We start from the raw sequence: 22673 nt of genomic DNA, 5'->3' as shown, positions 1-22673 counted from the left end.
GTTTGGGGAAAGGCTTCTGGTAACATTAATATTTCTTGCGCTGGGTGGGTATTTGCTTCATAATTATTCATTAAATCATACAGTTGTATGGTAGGCACTTTGCAGTATGCTTATTTCATAATCAATGATTTTAAAAGCTAGATATAGAAAGGTAACCTATGCCCATGATAATCTGCCTTTTCTGACTCAAATGCAAGATCAAATCTAGTGTACACGGAAAACTACAAACATCGTTGAAAGAAATTAAAGATGACCTAATTAAGTGGGAAGACATCCCATGTGCATGGGTAAGAAGATTTAACTCCATTAAGATAGCATTATTCCCCCCAATTTATCCGTAGATGCAACACAACCCCTGTCAGAATCCCAGCAGGCTCTATTCACAGAAATGGAAATGCTGATCCTGAAATTGATCCAAACGGCCAAAACAATACGGAGAAAGAAAAGCAATGTTGGTTCCTGATTTCAAAACGCACTACAGTGTCACAGGAACCCAAACCATGTGGTACTGGCAAGAAAGAAAACTTGGCTGTACATCTTCACGAGCTTGGATGAGGCAATGGTTTCTTAGAAATAACACCAACAGCCCAGCAACAAAAGAAAAGAAGGAGGTCATGTGGACATCGACAAAATAAAAACTTCTGTACGTCAAAGTGCACTACCAAGAAAGTGAAAACATAACCCACAGGATGGGAGAAAGATTTTGTAAATTAATCTGATAAGTCTCTAGTATCCAGAATATCTAAAGAACTCTTACAACCCGACTCGATAACAAAAAGACAAACTCAATTTAAAAATAGGCAAGGGAGCCTGGCCAACATGGCTCAGTGGTTGAGCTTCAACCTCTGAACCCGGAGGTCACGGATAGATTCCCAGTCAGGGCACATGGCTCGATCTCCAGTGGGGGGCATGTGGAAGTCAGGCAACAGATCAATGAATGTCTCTCATCATTGATGTTTCTGTCTCTCTTTCCCTCTCCCTCTCCCTTCCTCTCTGAAATCAATAAAAATATATATTTAAAAAATTTTTAAAATAAAAATAGGCAAGGGAATTGAATGGGCATTTCTCCAAAGAGGATATGCAAATGACCAATACGCATATGAAAAGGTGTTCCATTTCATTATTAGAGAAATTCAGATCAAAACCACAATGCAACACCACTTCACACCCACTAGGATGGCGGGAATAAAAAAAGCAGATAGTCAGGTGTTAGGAGAACGTGAAGAAATTGGAACCCTCGTACATTGCTGTACTAATATAAATGGTGCAGCCACACAAAGTTCAACATTGAGTAACCATATGACCCAGCAAGTTCACGCCAAGAGAACTGAAAAGATATGTCTACACAAAAACTTATAACGTAAATGTACATAGCAGCATTATTTATAACAGCTAAAAAGTGTCCAAATGTCCATCTACTGATGAATGGGAAAACAAATGTGGTCTATCCACACCAGGGAATATTGTTTGGCCATGAAAAGGAATAAAGCACTGATACGTGCTACAACATGGATGGACCTTGAAAGCACGCTACGTGAAAGAGGCCAGGGACAGAAGTCTGATTCCACCTCTGGGAGCTGCCTGGAATGGGCGAATCCATAGACACAGAAGGTAGATTGGTGGTTGCCAAGAGCTGGGGCGGGAGAAGGGGAGAGGAAGGTGGCAGTGACCACTAACTGGGTTTCTTTTTGGGAGTGATGACTATGTTGTGAAATGAGACAATGATGATGGTCACACAAACTTGTGAGCATACGAAACACTACTGAGTTGTACACTTAAAAGTGCCAATTTTATGGTAAGGTATATCTCCATTAAAAATATGACTTTATGAAAAAAACCCACAATAAATTGGAATGGCTTCTTTGTTTTAAAAATTACATCTAATATGACTAATTTTTTAAAGATAGTGTGCTCATTGTAAGAAAAATGATCACATCCCCTTCTGGGAGTAGCCACCACACCCTGTGGACACTCTGTACCCTGCTTAGGGAAGGAGGATGGTAAATGTATTTTTGTTGCCAGTGGAAGGAATGCCTCCATCCCCCGCCCAACACACACACACACACACACACACACACACACACACACACACACTGACTGGCTGGAAGGAAGGAAGGTAATATTAGCCCTAAAAATGCAAGTCCCTGGCTCCCAGGACCAGATGTCCTGGCCATCTGGGGAGCGCGGGGGTAGCCTTTCAGGAGGGCGGGGCTCAAGGTCTGGAAGCCCGACCACCCGCCGGACTTGGGCGCAGGGGCGTGCTGTGAAATTGTTCGTGGGGCACGTGGGCGGGGCTTAGGGGGCGTGGCGTGGGCGGGGAATGGGCGGGGCCCGGAGCCGCGGGCGGGGCGTGGGGCGGGTTGCGAAGGACGCAGGGGCGTGGCTTGAGGACAGGGGCGGGGCTAGGGGCGGGGCCCAGCAGCCCGGGCAGGACAAGAGGCCGGGACTGGAGCCGCTGGCGGGTCGGTGCGGAGGCTGCGGCGGCGGTGGCCGCACTGGCGGCGCGGCCTGAGTCCTCGCGGCGCCCTCGCATTCGGCCCGCTCCCCGCCCGGCCATGCCGCCGCCCGCGCCGCCCACGGTGCTGGTGCCGTCGGAGCGGGCCGTGGTCCTGCTGTCGTGCGTGCTGTCCGCGCTGGGCTCGGGCCTGCTGGTGGCCACCCACGCCCTGTGGCCCGACCTGCGCAGCCGAGCGCGGCGCCTGCTGCTCTTCCTGTCGCTGGCCGACCTGCTGTCGGCCGCCTCCTACTTCTACGGGGTCCTGCAGGACTTCTCCGGCCCCTCGTGGGACTGCGTGCTGCAGGGCGCGCTCTCCACCTTCGCCAACACCAGCTCCTTCTTCTGGACCGTGGCCATCGCGCTCTACCTGTACCTCAGCATCGTCCGCACCCCGCGCGGACCCCGCGCCGGCCGCCTGCTCCTGGCTTTCCACGTCGTCAGGTGGGTGGCCGCCCCGTGGCCCTCGCGCCCTTCTGGCGCCCTCGTCTTGGTCAGATCCCGGCCGGGCGCCCAGCAGGCAGTGTGCTCCTCCCCCGGGCAGCCCGCGGGGGGCGGGACACGGGCCAGGCTGGTCGGAGAGGTGGGTGCACCTGTGCTGAGCATCCGCTTTTCCCTTGCCTCTGCCCGAGGCCCCACCAGGTGGGCCCCTGGGCTCAGCACCTGCAGGGAGGAGGGCCAGCGCTCGCCCTTGGAGCTTGCCCTGCGAACTCTGATGCACCTGGAGAGCTGGGGCCACTCTGGGTCCTCGGCTCCTGCTTCACGGCGTTCTGACCACCTGTGCTGCACGTGGGGGGGAAGCCTGGGTCCCAGGCTGGGAGATGGGTGAGGTGGCTGCCGCAGGTGGCAGAGCCTGCCAGCTCCCAATCCCATGTCACCACCCTGCACCCTGACCCACAGGAGTGGTGCATCCAGCTACTCCCAGGCTGCGGGTCTGGCTAGCCCGCTGTCAAATGCAGTGTCTCAGCTGTAACATTTACAAAAGACTCTTCTTTCTTTTCTCTTGGCTCATCGCTAGACCTCGGGCCCCTGTCTGTTGTTATCTCTGTCCTAGATGGTCTTGACTGGCAGAGTTGAGCAACTCTGAGGTTGAGGTCAGGGGCAGTGCCTGGCCTGGATGAGGCGGCAGGCTGCCAGCGTACCTGCGACTAGGGAAGGGGAAGCCTTGCCCTGCCCTGGCGTGGCAGCGGCAGCGGCTCCTCACGGACCCCTCGCCTGAGGGAGGAAGTCGCCTCTCCCTCCCTGGTGTCACCTGAAGGTTCAGACGCCTGGGGCTGTCCTGCCTGAACCGAGACAGGAATCTTACAGGGCATTTCCTCTCCTCCCTCCCCAGATAAGAGCCCCAACTACTGCCCTAATTATAGGCCCTCTCTGCTAAATGCTTGGGTGCTTTCCAACGGCCTGCGGGGAGTCAGCACTTCAGCAGAGACACCTGGGGGTCACGGCGGTGAGGTCACAAGACTGCAAGAGTCACTTGACCTCTTCTCAGAGCTGCTGGCTGGAGGCCAGCTGGTTCCCGGGGGAAACGCAATGTCCTGCTGCTCAGCTGTTCCAGTCCCAGTTGCCGCAAGCCATTCAGACGGTGCCCGGAAGCTGCAGGGACCACAGGAAGTGGTCTTTCCGCCCCTCGCAGCATCCCGCCCGGCCTCTGTGTCCATTTCACAGGCCTAGGCCTTGGCCGGCTGGTTGGGTGGGGCAGTGTGTACGCCAGAGTTCACATGGCCTTGAGACGGTGCCCAAGGCTTTCTGTGCAAGACTCTCTTCTCTTTCCCCACTCTTTTTAAAATATTGAAATATATATTTATATATTTAAGTGATGAAGATAAACCGGGTGCAGTTCCTATAGAAAAGACAGCTTTCCTAAGGAACCTGAGTGGGGAGTTCTTTCTGTTCACTTCTAGGGGTTTCCTGTGATGTTTAGGAGGTCAGTGTGTCCCCTTCTGGCCATGAAAAAGGAGCACCCTGTTCTTCTAGTTTGTTGAATGGGATCCACCTGCTTCTTAAAAGAAAAAGGAGAGAAAATACCTGTGTCCAAGCTAGAAAGGGACTCGGACATTTACTCCCTCAGAGGCGTGGGCACTCGCGGTTACTAGACTGAGAGAAGTGGAAAAACTCGTCTAACAGGTTCATCTATTGACTTAGATCCTCCCAGACTGGAGAGCTAATGACCTCACGAAGCACTCTCCTTGGTCCTTCTTTGGAGCATCAGTGTGTTGTTGCTTAAGTGCCTGTTGGTGTGAGAAATGCCATCTTTGGACATCGGCTAGCTAGACCCATGATCAGCAAACTCATTAGTCAACAGAGCCAAGTATCAACAGTACAACGATTGAAATTTCTTTTGAGAGCCAAATATTTAACCTTAAACTATATAGGTAGGTACATTGTTATTAACTTAATTAGGGGACTCCTAAGCTGGCCTTTGCTAAAGACGTCCTCAATCTGATTGAGGTACGTTCGCTGAGGTCGGCCCCTTCCAACTCTCCCATCCACACTCATCTTGTACACTTGTTTCGTCTCTCTCCTTTCGTTCATCCTCTCTGTATGTCCAAACCATCTCAACATACCTTTCTCCATCCTTGACACTACATCTTCTTTCACTCCACAACGTTCCCTAAAATTAACTTAATAAACTTTACTTAAAATTTTAAGTCAACTTCGCACTGTACGTGCGTGCCTGCACGTGGTATTTTGTGGAAGAGCCACACTCAAGGGGCCAAAGAGCTGCATGTGGCTCGCGAGCCGCAGTTTGCCGACCACTGGGCTAGACTGTCACCACATGTTACCATTTCAGATAACACAGTCAGTCCACTTCGAACCTTCTGGCCTTGAAAACTATTTTAGAATATGACAACACCAAAGGTTGTTATCTCTATTCCACAAAGAGTTTTTATGAATTGATTAGTTTTAAATTGACAAATATCCTGTTAAGTGGACAAAAGCCACATTCAGACAAAATATAAAGGTTGGTAAATACATGAGGGGAAATTGAGCCCCATTAGTTAGTACTCAAAACAATGCAAATTATAACATTTGAGGTATCATTTCCTCAGTGAATTAAGAAAAATATACTAAGGCAGAATAGGGATGTATTAAATGCCATTGAAACTGGTATTTTCCTACATTGTTCTTGGTGATGTAATTGGGAGTAATCTATGTGGAAAGCACTTGGTTCATACCTCTTGATCCGGTAATCCTATTTATAGAGACCTAGTCTAAGGAGATATTCCCGAATGCACGCAAAGCTGTATGTGCACAGGGGGTTGTGAGACACTGTTGTCACGGGCGGAATTCAAAAGCCACCTCAATGCCCACAAAAGAGGGAACAGTGAGTTACAGACGACAGCCCCCCTGGAATGTTATATAGCCAGTACTGGCTGTGAACTCTGTACACTTTTTTTTTTTTTTTTAATGGTATGATAGCCTTAGTCGGTTTGGCTCAGTGGATAGAGCATCAGCCCGTGGACTGAAGGGTCCTGGGTTCAATTCTGGTCAAGGGCACATGCCTGTGTTGCGGGCTTGATCCCCAGTGTGGGGCGTGCAGGAGGCGGCTGATCAATGATTCGCTCTCATCATTGATGTTTCTCTCTCTTCTTTCCCTCTCCCTTCTCTCTGAAATCAATAAATATGTACATATATATATATATATATATTTTTAATGGTATGATACTATGTTAAGTGAAAATAGCCATGTATAAAACAGTGCAGCCGTGTATATAGGAGGCTGAAGAGAGTCCTGCCCACACAGCCTCCCAGAAAGCGCCTGCTCGGAGGGCCCCACCATGGCCGACGTGGCTCCTTGGCAGAAAGGTGGTTTTTCCCGCTGGAGAAGGAGGGCAGCTTAGCCCGTCTCATCCTCGGGGAAATCGTGTTGCATACGAGCTGCGCTGGCTCCTGGGCTCTTGCAAGGGAATGGACAGGACGGTCACCCCCCAGTTACGGTTGATGCGATCTGCCCGAGCCACGTCGGGGGCGGTCGGGGTTAGAACGCCAAGGTCAGTCCTCCTGTTACGGTTCCATCTTGTCTCTTGGCCTTGACACTAACGTTTTAAATGGAGGTATAATTTGACAATGAGATATTTTTAACTTTCCGGATTTCCCCCATTATTAACATTTTAGCATGTCACCTTTATTCTCTCCAGTTATTCCTTTTTTTTTTTTTTTTTTCTGGAAACATTTAAGACTAAGTCAGTTGCAGCCCTGGAACTCCTGAGTGTGTGTTTCTGGAAGACAAGGACAGTCTCGAAGGACCACATAGGGCCCGGCTGGTGTGGCTCAGTGGTTGAGCGTCGACCTATGAGCCAGGAGGTCAGGGTTCGATTCCTGGTCAGGGCACAGGCCTGGGTTGTGGGCTCAATCCCCGGTGTGGGGCGTGCAGGAGGCAGCTCATCAAGAAGTCTCTCTCATCATGGATGTTTCTATCTCTCTCCTTCCTCTCTGAAATCAATAAAAAGTTCACATATTATAAAAAAAGGACCACACAAGCCTCCAGGGGCAGGAGGGGGAACCGGCGGTGCTGCTGGGTTGCGGGCCTCACTGAGACTCCAGTCCTGTAATAATGTCCCCGTCGCAAGGGGAAGCTTGGCCTGTGTGTGGGCTTAGCCCTCAGCCTCTCTCCTCCTTCCGTGGGGACAGTTCCTCCGTCTTGGTGCCTCCTGTGATGGCTGTTGGAGGATCACCGTTCTCCTGTGGCAGGGCCCTCCGCGGGGCCGCGGGCAGGTCCGAGGCTGCACTATTGGCAGGAGCCTCGCAGGAGCCTTGTCTGAGCCTCGCAGGAGCGTCCTCTCTGCTTCCTCTCTGCTTCCTCCCGGCGGCTTGGGTTGGTGCCTTCCTGGCCTCGCTCCTTTGATCGCTCGGCCAAGGTGCTATCGGCCAGGTCTCCCCTGCAGTTACTGTGTTTCCCTTTGTCGTGAATAAATGCCTTGTTGAGATTAATGTCCTGTTACCCTCAGACTCCCAGCGTCACGGACAGTCCTGTGAAGTGCATGTCCTGGTTGTCGGGTGAGAAGACTCGGGGTCCGGGGAACGGCCTGTAGCCAGTCCGTCTCTGCTCTGTTGAGGGAGCCTGACACAGCCGCCCTGTGTTGTACGTCCATGTGCATGTGCATCTGTGGCCAACGGCTACAATGTTCACCTAAGAAAGGGCTGGGCCCCCGCCAGTTTGGCTCAGAGGATAGAGCCTTGGCCTGAGGACTGAAGGGTCCCAGGTTCAATTCCGGTCAAGGGCACATGCCTGGGTTGCGGGCTTGGTCCCAAGTATGGGGCATGCAGGAGGCAGCCAATCAATGATTCTCTCTCATCGTTGATGTTTCTCTCTCTCTCATCTCCATTCCTCTCTGAAATCAATAAAAAAATATATTTTAAAAAAGAAAGTGCTAGAAGCTCGGGCCACAGCGGCTGCCTGTGGGGTCAGCTCCCTTCCCATAAGATCAGCCCCGTTGGCCTGACCCATCCCTGTGGCCCCGCCGAAGGTGACCTGCTTTTCTAAAGCAGCTGTCAGGCCCCCCACCCCCGCCGGGTGGGCTGCCTCTGAGGGAGCGGGAATGGGTCTGGCTGGTCAGGGAACCGGCCCCACACCGGCATGCCCCGGGCCCCCACTGTGCCAGGCCTCAGCCCGCGGGCCCGCGTGTCCTGTGAGCCTGAGGGAAAGGCGGGCGGGTGCCTCATGTCGCCATGGAGGAACAGAAGGGTTCTGGACTCACTGAGGTGGGCGCGGGTGTGGGCATGACCCCTGGCAGGGACAGGCCCTGTGCCTCCGGCCCACGTGCTCGCCACCCTCTGGAGTTTGCTTGGCTGTTCTGGAGGAAGAAGGAGTCTGGGGCACCCCAAGTTCACCGTCAGAATGCCTGTATGGGGGGTGGGAAGTTCTAATGAGAGAAAAGGGGAAACGTGACCCTGAAGGGGAAGGTCCGCTAAGTTCTCTAACTGGAAGCTGGCTGCGGTGGGGCCCAGCGAGGGGCCCGGCAGGCAGCCTGTGAGTGAGGGTGCTCCTGGCGTGGACATGGCTTTTTTATTGCCTCCAGACGGTTCTGAGGGCGCTGCTGGCGCAGGTAGTTCTTGCGCTGCGCTGCCATGTTCACGGGACCCACCGCAGGCTGACGACGGAGGCGCCACCCTTCCACCAGGGCAAGGTCAGACCTGCCCATCCTCACCTGAGCGCAGGACAGATCCGGGGTGCCCACCAGAACCAGGGCTGCAGGGGGTGCAGGGGGTGCGTTTAAAACTTCCTTTGGGCGCCCTCCCCGCTTCTTCGGCCAGAGCTGCAGATTGACGGAGGGGTGGCCTGGCCTCGCTGACTCCCTGACCCTTTCGCAGTCCCACCCCTCGGCTCCACACTAACAATTAGTGCCCATTGTTCCCCAAAGAGACCTCGAGGCACGTGGCCCTGTGACCCCTCTCCCTGGCCTCCCACTGCAGCTGCGTCTCCCTCTGCCCCCCCCCCCCGCCCCCCTGCTCCCTAGAGCTTTCTAAATCGGCACATTGTTGCCTCATGGTTTCGCTCTCAAAGCGCTTTTTGAGTTATGTTAACATTCAAGGCTCCCACAGGCCCGGCAGCGCGAGGCCGACTGGCCCACGGAGGGGAGAAGGCCCCTTTGTCTCCCTCCCAGCCACCTCCCGCCCCGCAGGGTCTGTGGGAGGGTGAGGCCTGGGTGGAGGGAGCAGGGCCGGAGCTCAGCAGTGGGGCCAGCTGCTGAGCGACCTTGAGCCCCTGCAGGCTGCCCCTTAGAGCAGGGGCGGGGACCCCATTGGCTGTGAAGGAAAGTGGAAGTGGCTCTCGGTCGCCCCAGGTGTCCCCACCCTGACTCTGGTGGCCGAGGTTTGGGAAGGTCTCCCCTGGGCACAGCTGGGAACTCGGAGGGAAGCCCAGGGCACTCGCTGTTCTGGGACAGGCGCCTGCAGGTCGGCTGACAAATGCCAGGGACTGGGGGACGGCTGATCCCCACCTGGCTCATCTAGTTCCACTTCCCCAGGAGATTGGAAAACAAAAAGGACGCCAGTTCTAAGAAGAGCTAAGCTCCTCCCAACAGATCTGAATGCCTTTGGCCAGTTTACGCCCCCCGCCCCCCAGCTCTGGCAGTCGGGGTGGGAGGGGGCTTTGGGGGGACTGTGGGAGGGAGGGTAGGGTGTTTCCCATCCATCCCTTCCCCTCTGGAGGTGGGGTCCCCAGGATATGACTGCGCCCCAGAGCCTGTCTCTGTCCCGGTAGTTTGCAGGAAACCTCTATATCAGTGTCCTGGGTCTTACCTAAGTGCCCCAGACAGCGGCTTACACAGCAAAAATGTCCCACAGTCCTGGCGGCCGGAAGTGAGATGGGGCAGCGGGGTCTGCCTCGAGGCCTCTGTCCTCGCCGGCAGATGGCTGTCTGTATGTGCTGTCCCTCTGCCTGTCTGGGTCCTCTCTCCTCTTCTTGTAAGGACACCAGTCAGATTGGCTCCTTTAACCTCACTCACCTCTTTAAAGACCCTCTCTCCAACCACAGCCACCTCCTGAGGTCCTGGCGCTTAGCTCTTCAACAGAGCTCTGGGGTGACACAGCTCAGCCCATAACAGCCTCGGGGGGCGGGGGGACGAGCGCTGCTGACTTGGACTTGGACCTCAGTTTTGAGGCAAACACAAGAGAGAGCTGGGGCCCAGGCACCTCTGGGGGAGGCTGTCGGTGCCCCTCCACGTGGGGATCCTGCTCAAAGTGGTCTTCAGGTGACCAGCCCTGCTTCCCCTCGGCCTGAGTCGTGGGTTTGGAGCGAAGGGGCCTCATCAGTCACCGGCTTTAGCCGTCCCCCAGCCCCAGCGCCTTTCTCTGCATCCCCTGCACATGCCCTGTGCCTTCTGCGCCTTCTCCTTCCGCGCCCAGCTCTGGCGCCAGCTTCACAACCTCAGGGTTAAAATGCGGGTCGCAGGTGGGCGCGGAGGCAGGACCGTTGGCTGGCCGTTCTGAACCTCCCGGAGGCCTCGGAGCATCAGGGCAGCCTCCCGCCACGGGTGTCTAGGTCAAAACCAACTAATGCCCTTGGTCCTTGCCCACGTCCTGGTCCGAAGCTATGTCTCCCTTGCTCTGGTGTTTATTGTTTGGTGGATGAGTCCCTTTTTGTGGAGGAATGAAGAACTGTTAGGTGGTACATGTCAGAAATCGCAAGTGCACGTTGCCGGAAAGCAGGACTGTGTCACACACGTCTCTGTGGAGTGCCTTCCGGCTCACGTGACCTCCGGGCGGACGGGGCCTCTTCTCTTCCGGTTCACGTGACCTCCGGGCGGACGGGGCCTCTTGAGCTCCCTGTCCCCGGCTTCTCTGTCCATACGTGTGTCCTGCAGCCGGCTGCTGAGACCGGTGGTTACATTTGAGGGCACTTTGTGAGCTGATGGTTCTTACAGCCATTATTGAAAATTAGATCATGCAAACCTAAAATTAAGTGATTATTCAAAAGTAAAATTAATTAAGGTATTAAAACCAGAAGTCATAAAAATAATTCAACGTTGATTATGTCCTAATTATTTCACTGCGTTTCACTCTGGTCTGTGCACTTGAGGTTGCTGGCATTGTTGTATCTGTGCGATGGACATCCCAGCTGATGGTGTGCTGGCTCGAACTTGGCCCTGCTGGGAATATTTACACCTTGGGAATTGGCAAACACTGCAAGTGGGGGCTTGATTTATGGTTTTGTTGGTTGTGTAGGGCAGAGGTCAGCAGACTGGGCCTGTAAAGGACCAGGTAGTAAGTGCTTTCAGCTTCACGGGCCATGTGATCTCAGTTGCAGCTGCCCAGCAATGCTGTTGCTGTAGGTAATATGCAAACACATGAGTGCGGCTGTGTTACAATAAAACTTTATTTTAAAAAAAAGCAACAGACCTTGGGCTGGATTCAGTCTGAGGGCCATAGTTTGCTGGACCCCTGATCTGGACGTGAGAAAGTGGTGGAGAATCCGTTAATCAGTAAAGATTAAGCTTAAAGGTGTTCCTTGTCTCTGAACCTAAGCAGAGATGGCAGCCACAGCAGGGAGGGTGGGAGGCAGGCAGGAAGCCGGGCATTTCAGGGGGAGAGGATGAGAAGTGTCACGAGCAAGAAGGAAAGGAGAAATGCTCCTCCAGTGCTGGAAACTGTATGTGTTCCCACCGAGCAGTCACGTTCCGGCATCCGTCTTCCCTTATGTCTTCCTGCTTTCACTTTCCTCTCAGCCAGGACATCAACCAGCCTCACATCCCAGAGCCACTTTCTTTGCTAATTGCAGCCATGGAGTGAGTGGCTGCGGACACCAGCGTTGGGTGAAAATCAACAAAAGCGCTCTGTGAGGTTCAGTTGGCCACGCATGGAATTTACCACGAGGGGTTTTGTGTATTATTCCTTATAAATCATGCTTCCCATCTTTTATACCAGCACATGGTATAATAACTTTATATGTGCACGTTTACACACATACACACATGCACACACATGCATTTTCCCCGAGAGCCTGACGCTGACCCTGGTGGAGCCTGCTCTGTCTCGGATTAGGAGACAGTCCCTCCCACTCCATTCCCACAGCTCCCTGGTCTTGCCTCTTCTTACCACCTGCCCCTGAAATACCTCCCCCAACAGCTTCTGACCCCAGCAGAGGAGCTGCCATCGGTGCTTAAGTTCAAACAGCACCTGATTGATCAACCCTCCTTAACCCTTTCAAAGCCTTCCCTCTGCCCCTTTGGTCTTCTCTCCGGCGATTCCCATCACATTCTCGGCTCCGGCGCACCCCAGTAACCTAGACGAAACGCACCCCTGTGGCGCTCTAGTAGGAGCTCTATGTGGTCTGTCACCGTGTGGTCCCCAAGCCTCCGGTAAGGGCCCGCGGGACCTGGAGCAGGGGGAAAGGATCCCCACGCTGCCTGTGGGGGAGCACCTCGGCCTGTCCCTCCTCGGCTCCTCCTTCCAGCCAGACTGGGGATCCCCTGCTCCAGCCCAGCCTCCTTCCTGGTGACCGCCCTGCACACGGTGCTTTTTCCTTCCCAGAATCCCTTGGAGGAGCCCTGTAACCCATAACGTGATGAGAAACCACACGATTTAACTACAGGATTGTGGTTTTAGCAACTTTAAAAGCCTTTTACTTCCTTTTCAATAATGTGGGTGCCGTGAACATTTAAGCAGTGGATTGGGGAAAGCTCTCAGTCACTTGGCTCAAAGTTCATTCATTTATTCCTTCATTCATTCAGCAGGCCATTCTTTTGCCCCTATCCAGTGACACAGTAGTGAACCAACACAGCCCTCGCCCTCATGGGCTCTTAGCGGTGACATGTCCTAAAATCCCAGGATGGCATGAGTTTTTAAAAGGTAACCCTTTATTATGACAAAGCAGTTTGACACTAATATATTGGGGGGAGGGCAAAAGTGGGTTTACAGTTGTGAGTATGCGAAACAATTTATTCTTGTATTATTATTTATTAACTAGAGGCCCAGCGCATGAAATTCGTGTGTGGGTACGGACCCTAAGCCTGGCCTGTGATCAGGACCATTTCCCTGGCTGCCCACTCGTCGGTCCCGCCCCCGCCGCAGGTCCCCCTCTGTGTGTGGGGCGACCAGCAGGGCAGGGGCCTTTGCCCGCGTCCTCCGCCACCCAACCCCGGTTCCCTGTTCTCCATCAGGCGATTGGAGCCTGCTGGCTGGGAAAGGGACTGAGAGGTGGTCAGTGCGCCTCATAGTGACTGGTCCAGCAGTCGTTCTGGTCGTTCCACCATTAGGGTCAATTTGCATATTACCCTTTTATTATATAGGATAGAGGCCTGGTGCATGGGTGGGGGCCGGCTGGCCTGCCCTGATGGGGGCCCCAGATTGGGGTGGGGGTCCCCACTGGGGGGTGGGACTGGCCAGGGTGAGGGGCCATGGGAGGTTTGCAGGCCGCCCTGGCCCCCAATCAGGGCGGGGGTGCCCACCGGGGGGCGGGGCCAGCCTGGGTGAGGGGCCGCGGGCAGTTTGCAGGCCAGCCATGGCCCCAATCAGGGTGGGGTTCCCCGCTGGGCGGGGGGGGGGAGCTGGTCTGAGCGAGGGGCCAGTAGTTCTGGTCTCTGGTCTGTTCTGTTTGTTCTGCCATTTCAGTTGCTGGGCTTTTATTATATAGGATTATTGTATTATTTTCCATAAGAATAACTGTAAACCTACTTTTGCCCCACCCTGTGTATTAACTTACCAGATAAATAACTTCGCATAGAGCAAGCCTTTAAAATGGACAAACTCCCTGATACCTTCGTCATTCCCTTTAACTTTTGTGGGGCTTTGCCCCTTCTGTGCCTTTGTGACTGCTAGGAGGGCACGCTCCTTCCTGCCTCCCCTGTTGGGGGCGCGGACACGGGGGGCCCTGGCATGGGGACTGCTGGGAAGGGCCTCAGGATCGGTCATCCCGGCCGCGTGGCTGTGGGGATAGTAATTCAGCTCCAGAAAAGTGAGCCTGGTGCTGCCCTGGCTCTTTAGAGGCCCCTTCGACCCTTGCTGGGCCCTTCCCCTTCCTCCCCCCAGACCCCCCAGGACCTGGGAGATGTGTCCCCCCAAAGCCCAGATCCCCTTCCAGACCCTGCTGCAGGTACCGGACCCTGGACCTCCCTGCCCAGGCAACCCCAAGCCATCAGTGTGTGCACCCTGCACCCAGGCTGGTCAGGGGGTGACTGTTAGGCATTGGGGTGGGCAGAGCAGGGCTGGACTGGGGCTTTGAGGACTCTCGCCCCCCTTTTCTCCCGGGACACTCGGAGAGCGTGGTTGTCCTTGTCTTGAGAGCGTTCGGCCATTCCCCCCTGGCTGGCTGTGCTGGGAGCCGGGGCCTGATCCGTGTCCGTTTGCTCCTTATTCCTCAGCTGGGGGGTTCCACTGGCCATCACCGTGGCAGCTGTCATCCTAAAGAAGATCGGCTATGACGCCTCGGACGTGTCCGTGGGCTGGTGCTGGATCGACCTGGAGGCGAAGGACCGTGTCCTGTGGATGCTGCTGACCGGGAAGCTGTGGGAGCTGCTGGCCTACCTCATGCTGCCCGTGCTCTACCTCCTCATCCGGAAGCACATCAACAGGGCGGTAGGTGCCCGCGCCCGCTCCCCGCGGCCCCGCCCACAGCGCCCTGTGGCCACTGCGCCCGCTGCGGGCTTGCCCCTGAGCTCTGGCGTTGGGCTCGGCCACCTTAGGGGACAGAACTAGTCATGGGGAGCCCTAGCCGGTTTGGCTCAGTGGATAGAGCGCTGGCCCGCGGACTGAAGGGTCCCGGGTTTGATTCCAGTCAAGGGCACGTACCTGGTTGTAGGTTCCCTGGTCCTGGTCGGGGTGTGTGCAGGAGGCAACCAATCGATGTGTCTCTCTCACATCGATATTTCTCTCTGTCTCTCCCTCTTCCTTCCACTCTCTCTAAAAATCAATGGAAAATATCCTTGGTTGAGGATTAACAACAACAAAAAAACTAGTAATGGAGAGCTTGGGAGGCGTCGGTCACTGTGAATTACACACATCATGGGTTTGCTGACTACACAGTCCTGTCAGGAGCAGGTCCTGTGACTCCTCGTTTGTGGATGAGGAAAGGGGGGCTTACAGAGGTGAAGGGCTCCCCAAACCCACTCAACTCCCAAGGAGAGAGCACCAGCCTGTGTTCCCGGCCACAGCCCTCTACTGCCCCCTCCTGGACAGCCCACCGCGGTGGCTCAACGGGAGAGGAATGTAGATGGAAGTGAGTGGTATTGAGTAAGTGAACTGGAAGGGGGGCCACGGATCTCACCATAGTGAACCGATAACTCACCTCTTATCCTTGAGGATTCGGGTTACGTCACAGCTGGTCGGCTTTCCAGGCACCCAGGAGCCCGTAAATCAACACGCTGGGCCTGCTGGCGACGTCTCGGAGACTTCTGACCACGAGGGCTGGCCGCAGAGTCTAGGGAAGAATGGTTTCCCTCTGACAGGCAGGCCAAGCGGCTCCTTGTGCGTAACTGCTGGTTCTGCAAGTGTGAGGGGTGGGCTTCCTCCTGGCCACGGGCCAACTGCCGCCAGGAAAGGCCTCAGTTACCCGCCCACCCGCCCGCCGGCTCGGCCGCGCGTTCAGTGCACTTTTATTGAGCATCTACTTTCCAAACCGCTGTGTGTGGTGGGAGTTCATCCTGAGAACCCAGACGGGGATCCTGTCTGAGAGAGACAGGCAGGGGTGTGAGTCATGACGATAAAAGATGGACGGTGACCAGTGGCCAGAGCAGGGAGGCAGGTGCCCGTGAAGCTCCGAATATGGCCTCCTTCCCGGCTCCCTCTGCAGGTGTCTGAGTGTTCATGGCTGGACTCCCAGCCGCTCAGGGCAGACGGTGCCTCAGCAGCCATTTCTGGGTTTGGGGGGTGCTCCTGGCAGCTGTGTGACCCCTGATCCTCACCCTGGATTCCCACCTACGTGGAGACTCATTTTACTCTGAACAGACCGGGTTCTCATCCCTCCTGCCCCCACTTCTGGCTCAGCTGGAGAGAGGCCTGCAGGGCTTGCCCACTGGTCTGAAGCCCTCTTGTGTTCTCGCCTGGGCCAAGGGGTGCCCTCCCACCTCCTCCTCGTTTCCACTGCCCTAGGAGGGCTCCGGGCTCCCAGAGCTCCTCCAGAGCTGCCCTTCCTGTAATGGCAGGAAGTCTGGGACCACTGGGCCAATCCCCGTGTGTGAGACACCCACATGGAGATGTGGCACAGGCTATGGACCGAGGAGACAGGAATTCAGAAGGATCTGGGCTTGTGATGGGAACCTGGGCTCCAGTGGCAGGTGGGAGCTAGTGATGGAAATCGGGGGCTCATGCAGAGAGAAGCTGGTGATGGAGCCTGGGCTCCAGCGTGCAGGGGGAAGGCGCTCCACGCTTCACTGCTCCCTCTCCGGCGAGTCTGAGACCTGGGAGGACGGCAGCCCCTGGGCAGCTGCGGGCATCCGTCCTGCTCACGCCGCTCTGGGTGTTCCCTGCACAGCACCAGGCGCTCTCCGAGTACCGGCCCATCCTGTCCGAGGCGCACCGGCTGCAGCACCACAGCTCCATGGCGGATAAGAAGCTGGTCCTCATCCCGGTCATCTTCATTTGCCTCCGGGTCTGGAGCACCGTGCGATTTGTGCTGACCCTCTGTGGCTCCCCGGCCGTGCGGGCCCCGGTGCTGGTCGTTCTGCACGTAGGTAGCTTTGCCCGCCCTTCTTTTCCCCACCACCCCCCGCCCTGCTGCTCCCAGCGGCCGTGTCAGATCACCCCCCCCCCCAACACACACACAGAGTGGGCACGTCCCAATGCATCCGCCAATGCAGGGCTGCCAGGGGGCTCAGCTCCAGTCCCTTCCTGCCGCCCGCCCGAGACAGGGAGCCTGGGTGAGAGAAGGTGGAAGGTCGGCGTGGCTCTAGTGCAGCCCCCGCGCGTGCGTCCAGGGGCTGCCCAGCGGCCCCAGAGGAGCCCCAGGAGCGTGGATGCTCCCGGATCCTTCCCAGCCCAGGAGACCTGGAGACGCGGCTGGTCCAGATCTGCCCGCTCAGACCCGCCTGGAGCGCTGCCTGCCGATGGCCCACATGCAGGGTCGTGGCAGCCCGGCCCCAGGGTGCAGGGCAAGGTCTGGGGTTGCCAGCCCCCCCCCCCCCCCCCCGGCCTGGGTGCTGAAGACCCCCTGCAGCCCTGGCACTCCTGCCCTCCTCTCGCCCCTGCAGGGAATCGGGAACACGTTTCAGGGAGGTGCCAACTGCATCATGTTCGTCCTCTGCACCCGCGCCGTCCGGACTCGGCTCTTCTCCCTCTGCTGCTGCTGCCCGACCCCGCCTCCCGCTGAGAGCCTGGCCGGCCCGCCCGAGGCCTCGGCGCCCTCCAGGACGGGGGACTCGGGGGCCCAGGTGGACCCCGACGAACTTCCACACACCTGAGCCTCCCTTCCTGGTCTGGGCGGTGCTGCCTCCCGGGACCGACCGTGGCTCGGACCCGCTGCAGGGAGCGGGGGCTCTGCAGCCGGAGCCTGCCCTCTGCTGCCCGAGCTCTTGAGGCCGGTGGAGGGGCGGCCGCAACTCAGCTTCTTCTACCTCCTGGACCCTGAGGCAGCAGGTGTCCGCACACGTGTCCGCTGTGCTCGGCGTCTGTCCGCGTGCGGGTGGCAGTGAGATTCAGGGACACCAGTGGGACGTGACCACTGCCAGGTCAGCGGCCTCTGGACCACACGGCACTGTTTACAGTTTGAGGACCCACACCCGTGGGAAAAGCATGAAGAGCTACGCACACTATTTACCCTCCCAAGTAAAGCGCCAGGGGGCGCCGGAGAGGTGCCCTCCCCCACCCACACACCTGGATATCATGGAGCAGATTCCCGGCTGGTCAGGGTGTGGACCTGCCCCTGGGAGCCTGGCTGTTCTTGGGGAGCTTTGCCAGCCACCAGGAGCCGGTACCTTGAACCAGGTTTCCTGGAGGTGCGCTGGTGATGCCCTGAGCGCAGCCCGCAGCCGGCCTCCCGGAACCTCCCCGCCTCTCGGGTGGCCACCCTTGGTGTAGATGCATCCAGTCTCCAGCTCAGGCCAGAACCCAGACTCCTGCCTCCCGGTCACTTCAGATGCAGGTTCCCTCCTCCAGGCAGCGGCCGGGGCAGGAATAAGAGAGGCCGTGCGGGGACTCCCTGGGGACGCCCACGGTCGCAGGTCTGTGCTGTGAGCACCGGCCGGGCTGCATCGGGAGGGGTCTCTTCACTTCCTAGTTCAGTTTTTACAGGAAAGGTGGCATGAATGGCCCCAACATTGATTCCGCCCCGAAGGTGGAGGTTTGGGAGTTGGTTGGGGAAAGTGACATAGGTCACAGGAGATAACTTACGTTTAATAGAAAAAGGACTTAAAATAAGCACCTGTATCTCTATATTCTGTGGCTCTCCCGCCAGCCCTTTAACTTTCTCAGAAGTCACGGAAGCCGGTGGCTAAGAATGGGACATGTAGCTGTCACTGCCGGAGCCTTAGTGGGGGCTGGAGCCTTAGATGGGGGTCTGGAGCCTTAGTGGGGGCTGGAGCCTTAGTGGGGGGTGGAGCCTTAGTGAGGTGCTGGAGCCTTAGTGGGGGCTGGAGACTTAGTGAGGGGCTGGAGCCTTAGATGGGGGGCTGGAGCCTTAGTGGGGGGTGGAGCCTTAGTGGGGGGCTGGAGCCTTAGTGGGGGCTGGAGCCTTAGTGGGGGGTGGAGCCTTAGTGGGGGGTGGAGCCTTAGATGGGGGGCTGGAGCCTTAGTGGGGGCTGGAGCCTTAGTGGGGGGCCGGAGCCTTAGTCCGGGGTTGGAGCCTTGGTGGGGGCTGGAGGCTTAGTGGGGGGTGGAGCCTTAGTGGGGGCTGGAGCCTTAGATGGGGGGCTGGAGCCTTAGTGGGGGGTGGAGCCTTAGATGGGGGGCTGGAGCCTTAGTAGGGGCTGGGGCCTTAGTGGGGGGCTGGAGCCTTAGTTGGGGGGCCGGAGCCTTAGATGGGGGGCCGGAGCCTTAGTGGGGGGCCGGAGCCTTAGTGGGGGGCCGGAGCCTTAGTCCGGGGGTGGAGCCTTGGTGGGGGCTGGAGGCTTAGTCGGGGGGTGGGGGTGGAGCCTTAGTTGGGCCAGTACCACGTTATTCGCAGGTGTTACTCCCTGGGGCTCCGTGAGGGCTGTGCCACATGAACATGATTTTCGGAGCCTATAAAACGGTTCTGGATTAAAACCAAAGCCACGCACACTGTGGGTTCCTGTTTCACTCCGAAAAGCAACGTCTGTAACAGGAAGAGAAACTGAAGGCATGGCCGCCTGCAGAACTAGTCCAAAGTGCTCCTTTTCGGTCGCCTTTAAAGTTTCGTTATGAAAATCAGCAAGAGGCGGGCATCCCCGTAGGATCCGAGGGGCAATCCCCTGACAGAAACGGCCGGGTCAGGGGCGTCCGGGGGCCCCTGAAGCTGTGGCAGCAGGTTACGCCAGAGCCCGTCAAGACCCGCACGTTAGCTTCTGGGAGGGAGCAGAAGTTCAGGGAGCAGCTGAGGCTGAGGATGGGCCACGAGGAAAGTTGCTGGGACAAGTCCTGCTCAGAAGGCTCCCCCACCCACCCACCCCCAGTCCCAGGCTCAGCTGGGCGGTTCCCCAGACAGGCTGCAGTCAGAAACGGCTGGCAGGGGGAGCCGGGGGCTCGCGGGAGGCATGGCTGGGTGCCCTGCGCGCCCCCAAGTTCTCATCCCACGTGTCCGGAGCCCTGCTGTGCTGTCTGCCTCCGGAAACACCTCCGAGCAGCTGCACCTGGAACCTCCATCCCTGCGGCCCGCCCGTGGCTGCAGCTGGTGAAGGTGCTGCTGGGAGTGGTGGAGACTGTGGGCAGGCGAGGGGCTTGTCCCTGGGCCTGGGCCTGGGCCTGGGGCCAACCTGGGAAACAGCAGCTGGTGGGTGTTCGGGGCTGGAGGGTGTGAGGCTGCGGGAGTGAAGTCATGCGGGAGAGGGCAGAGCCCAGGTGGAGGCAGGAGCACACAGCGGTGTGTTCCTTATACACTTTCTCCTCGTCGCTGTCCCTAATGTTTATCCACCTTCACCCCCAGCTACAGACGTGTATCCTCAGCTGGAACAGGTGCTGTGGACTCAGACACTCTCTGAACCTTGGTCTTTATCACTATTTTAATCCTCACCCAAGGATATGTTTTTTATTAGTTTTTAGAGAGGAAGGGAGAGAGGAACATTAACTGCCCTCCGCACGCGCCCTGATTGGGGGGTTGAACCCGCAAAACGGGTCTGTGCTCTGACCAGGAATCAAACCCGCCACCCTTAGGCGCACGGGATGGTGCTCCCACCCACTGAGCCGCACCGGCCAGGGCTCATCCCTGGTCTTTTAATCGAGTTTACCAGGCACTTTTGCCTCTTTTTGCTTCAGAGTTGTTTTGTTTGGTTGGTTTGACTTGTTAATAAAGATTATTATTTGGCCCGGACTGAGGCTACAAGCAGAGCTCCCCACATGTTCACGACAAGAAGAAATATTTTTACAAACTTCCCTTTTATGGCATAATAACATAGCGTGAGGTTTCTTTGCACATGCAACACTGTAATGAAAACCCTGACCATTTAGGTTGACGCCAAAGTCCTGCTATTTTAAATGAAATAAAATAATCATGTTCCCTTTGCGTGTTTGCTGAACGGATTGCCTGTGATGGCGGGAGTGGGGCAGGGTGGCTCCGCGGGACCTGTGCTATGGGGGCCGCCCCAGAGCCTCCCACGTGGAGACCTGGAGATGACGCCTGGACCCTCCTCGGTGGGGGCATGGAGTCCAGTAGGCGGCCGCCCTGGAGGCGTAGTTTCCCCCGTGTTTGCCTGATAGGTTCACAGGTGTGGGGGGGGGGGGGGGAGACCATGGCTTCAGAATACAGAGTCCCAGGCCCTGTCCCATATGAGTACCAACAGGTCTGAGTTCCAAGGACCCACGGCTTGGGGCTAGACTCTCATGAGGGCGACGCCCCAGCACTGAGCCCTCCCCGCACGCCTCTGCCCATCGCAGCAGCAGCTCCAGGCCTCGGTGCCAGGGACAGCGGGCGCCCACGGCGCTTCCTGCGGGCAGCGGCCTGGTTCTGAGCGGGTCTGCCCAGCCCACACAGCCCCGCCTTCGAGTCCTCCTTCTTTCTTCTTTCTCCTTCTCCTCCTTCTCCTTCTTCTTTAACTGCTGTATCCTGGGAACTTGGCTCCTCCAAAATGCTGCTTGGTGATTTGTTCTACTTTCTGGGTTTTGTGAAGTTAAAAATACATTAACTGTCAAGAGAAGGAGAAGACGGGCCACAGACGAAGGAAATATTTGCAAAAGACACAGCAGCGCATCTCCACGAGAGGGCGCCCGTGGGGAGCAGCCTCACTCTGAGGCACACGCAGGCCTCTGCTCCGAGGTGGTACACGTGTCCCTGGAGAACCCGCGTCCTCCCATGTGGCGCCTAGAAACAACAGGGATGAAGGGGAAACTGGGGTTGAGGCAGGCCACTCGGATCCGTGCAAGTTCTTAACCAGAACGCGAACAAAAACAAGTGCCGTGTAATGAAGTCAGCAGCCTGGGTGAGTCCCCCCTGACGTTCGCACCCAGCAGCTCAGGGGTCCACGCTCTCTCCTTTAAGACCAGGGCCTTGAGGCCATTCATTTCCAAGAGAGAGCCCTTTCCTCAAAACGTAAAACATGACCCAGGCCACAGTCAATGAAAATGTCTTCACGGCTTCCTCAAGGGTTAGGCTCCCTTCCCGTTCTCTGTCCTGACAGGTTTCCAGGCAAATGTTGGAGGGTTCTATCAGTGAGAACCAGGCTCAGCTGCAAGCGACAGAAAACAAAATGGAAGAACATGTCATGTTAAGTTCAGGCAGTGGTCCGGGGCTGACATGTGCCCCACAGGGTAGGGACCCAGGCTCCTACCATCTTGTCGCTCTGTTCCGTGTGGCCTCAATCTCGGGGTCGATGCCGGGGGCACCCTCATTTTAGGCAGCAGGGGTGGAGAAAGGGGCAGAGAAGAGAGCAAGGTTCCTGGAAGCCACCACCCACATGACACCTTTGCATATGTGGCATTAGACAGAACCGAGTCATTTGTCCATCCAAGTTCAGGGATGAGGGGGAGAGGCAGTCTTTATTTTGGGCAGCCGCAGGTTCTGGCCCAGGTAATTCCATTACTATTGAAGAGGGACTGAGCAAATGGATTCGGGAGCCACAGCAGTCTGCAATTGAAGCCCATGGTAAAACTTTAAAATTCCAGAACATTCCTAAGTAGAGGTGAGATGCCAGTGACCTGAAGTTCTGATACCATTGTCTGGTCTCAAAACAACCCAGGGATTGCCAGTCTGCTTTGAGATGCTAATGCAACAAGTTACGTCCTGGTTAAATTTTCCTATGTAAATTTTTTTCAATTCTGAAAAGCTTCATTTTCAAAAGGATCATTTTTTTCTTTTTCATTTTATTCCAACACTAATACAGAAATCCTCTTATTTCCCCTCATCATCATACCTTCAGTCACCAAGTTCCATCAACTTGACATCCTAACTCTCTCTCAAACGTATCCTCTAATCTCTCGCACCATCATCTTTCAGCTATTCTACAGCAAAGAACTGCCCCCATTCCTCTCCCCCAAACCCATCGGCCTCTTGTCCCCCTCAAGGGTTAGTTAACTTTTAAAAACACAAACCTGAGCGCTCTCCAAAACTCTTAATGCCTTCTCTCTGCTCCTAGAACAAAAATCAAGCTCCTTAACGAGGCCCACAAGGGCTAACTATCATCTGGCCCTGCCCGTCTCACCA

General features: G+C 56.2%; 1 protein-coding gene across 2 annotated transcripts; it reads left to right on the top strand.

Moving 5' to 3' along the window:
* Positions 1-2486: 2486 nt before the first annotated feature.
* On the top strand, positions 2487-18451 carry GPR157 (G protein-coupled receptor 157). Of its 2 annotated transcripts, none has more exons than XM_070403121.1 (4): positions 2487-2938; positions 14296-14509; positions 16404-16598; positions 17119-18451. In XM_070403121.1, the coding sequence occupies exons 1-4, from the start codon at positions 2556-2558 to the stop codon at positions 17326-17328; spliced, it is 1002 nt and encodes a 333-aa protein (XP_070259222.1). In that variant the 5' UTR covers positions 2487-2555; the 3' UTR covers positions 17329-18451. The 2 variants fall into 2 exon arrangements, with proteins under 2 accessions (XP_070259222.1, XP_070259223.1); XM_070403122.1 differs by having other exon boundaries at positions 16404-16602; positions 17119-17325.
* Positions 18452-22673: the final 4222 nt, after the last annotated feature.

The sequence above is a fragment of the Myotis yumanensis genome, unplaced genomic scaffold (genome assembly GCF_028538775.1).
Source record: "Myotis yumanensis isolate MYYU_CA2020_CCGP unplaced genomic scaffold, mMyoYum1.0.hap1 SCAF_2, whole genome shotgun sequence".
Taxonomy (NCBI): domain Eukaryota; kingdom Metazoa; phylum Chordata; class Mammalia; order Chiroptera; family Vespertilionidae; genus Myotis; species Myotis yumanensis.
This window is presented reverse-complemented; position numbering and strand designations above follow the sequence as displayed.

What these genes read in the sequence shown, in the direction of transcription:
- GPR157 (XM_070403121.1), top strand. Translation starts at nt 2,556, where the DNA reads ATGCCGCCGCCCGCGCCGCCCACGGTGCTGGTGCCGTCGGAGCGGGCC. An exon ending in GGAAGCACATCAACAGGGCG is followed by an intron (nt 14,510 to 16,403) that starts GTAGGTGCCCGC and finishes TTCCCTGCACAG; the next exon opens with CACCAGGCGCTCTCCGAGTA. An exon ending in CGGTGCTGGTCGTTCTGCAC is followed by an intron (nt 16,599 to 17,118) that starts GTAGGTAGCTTT and finishes TCGCCCCTGCAG; the next exon opens with GGAATCGGGAACACGTTTCA.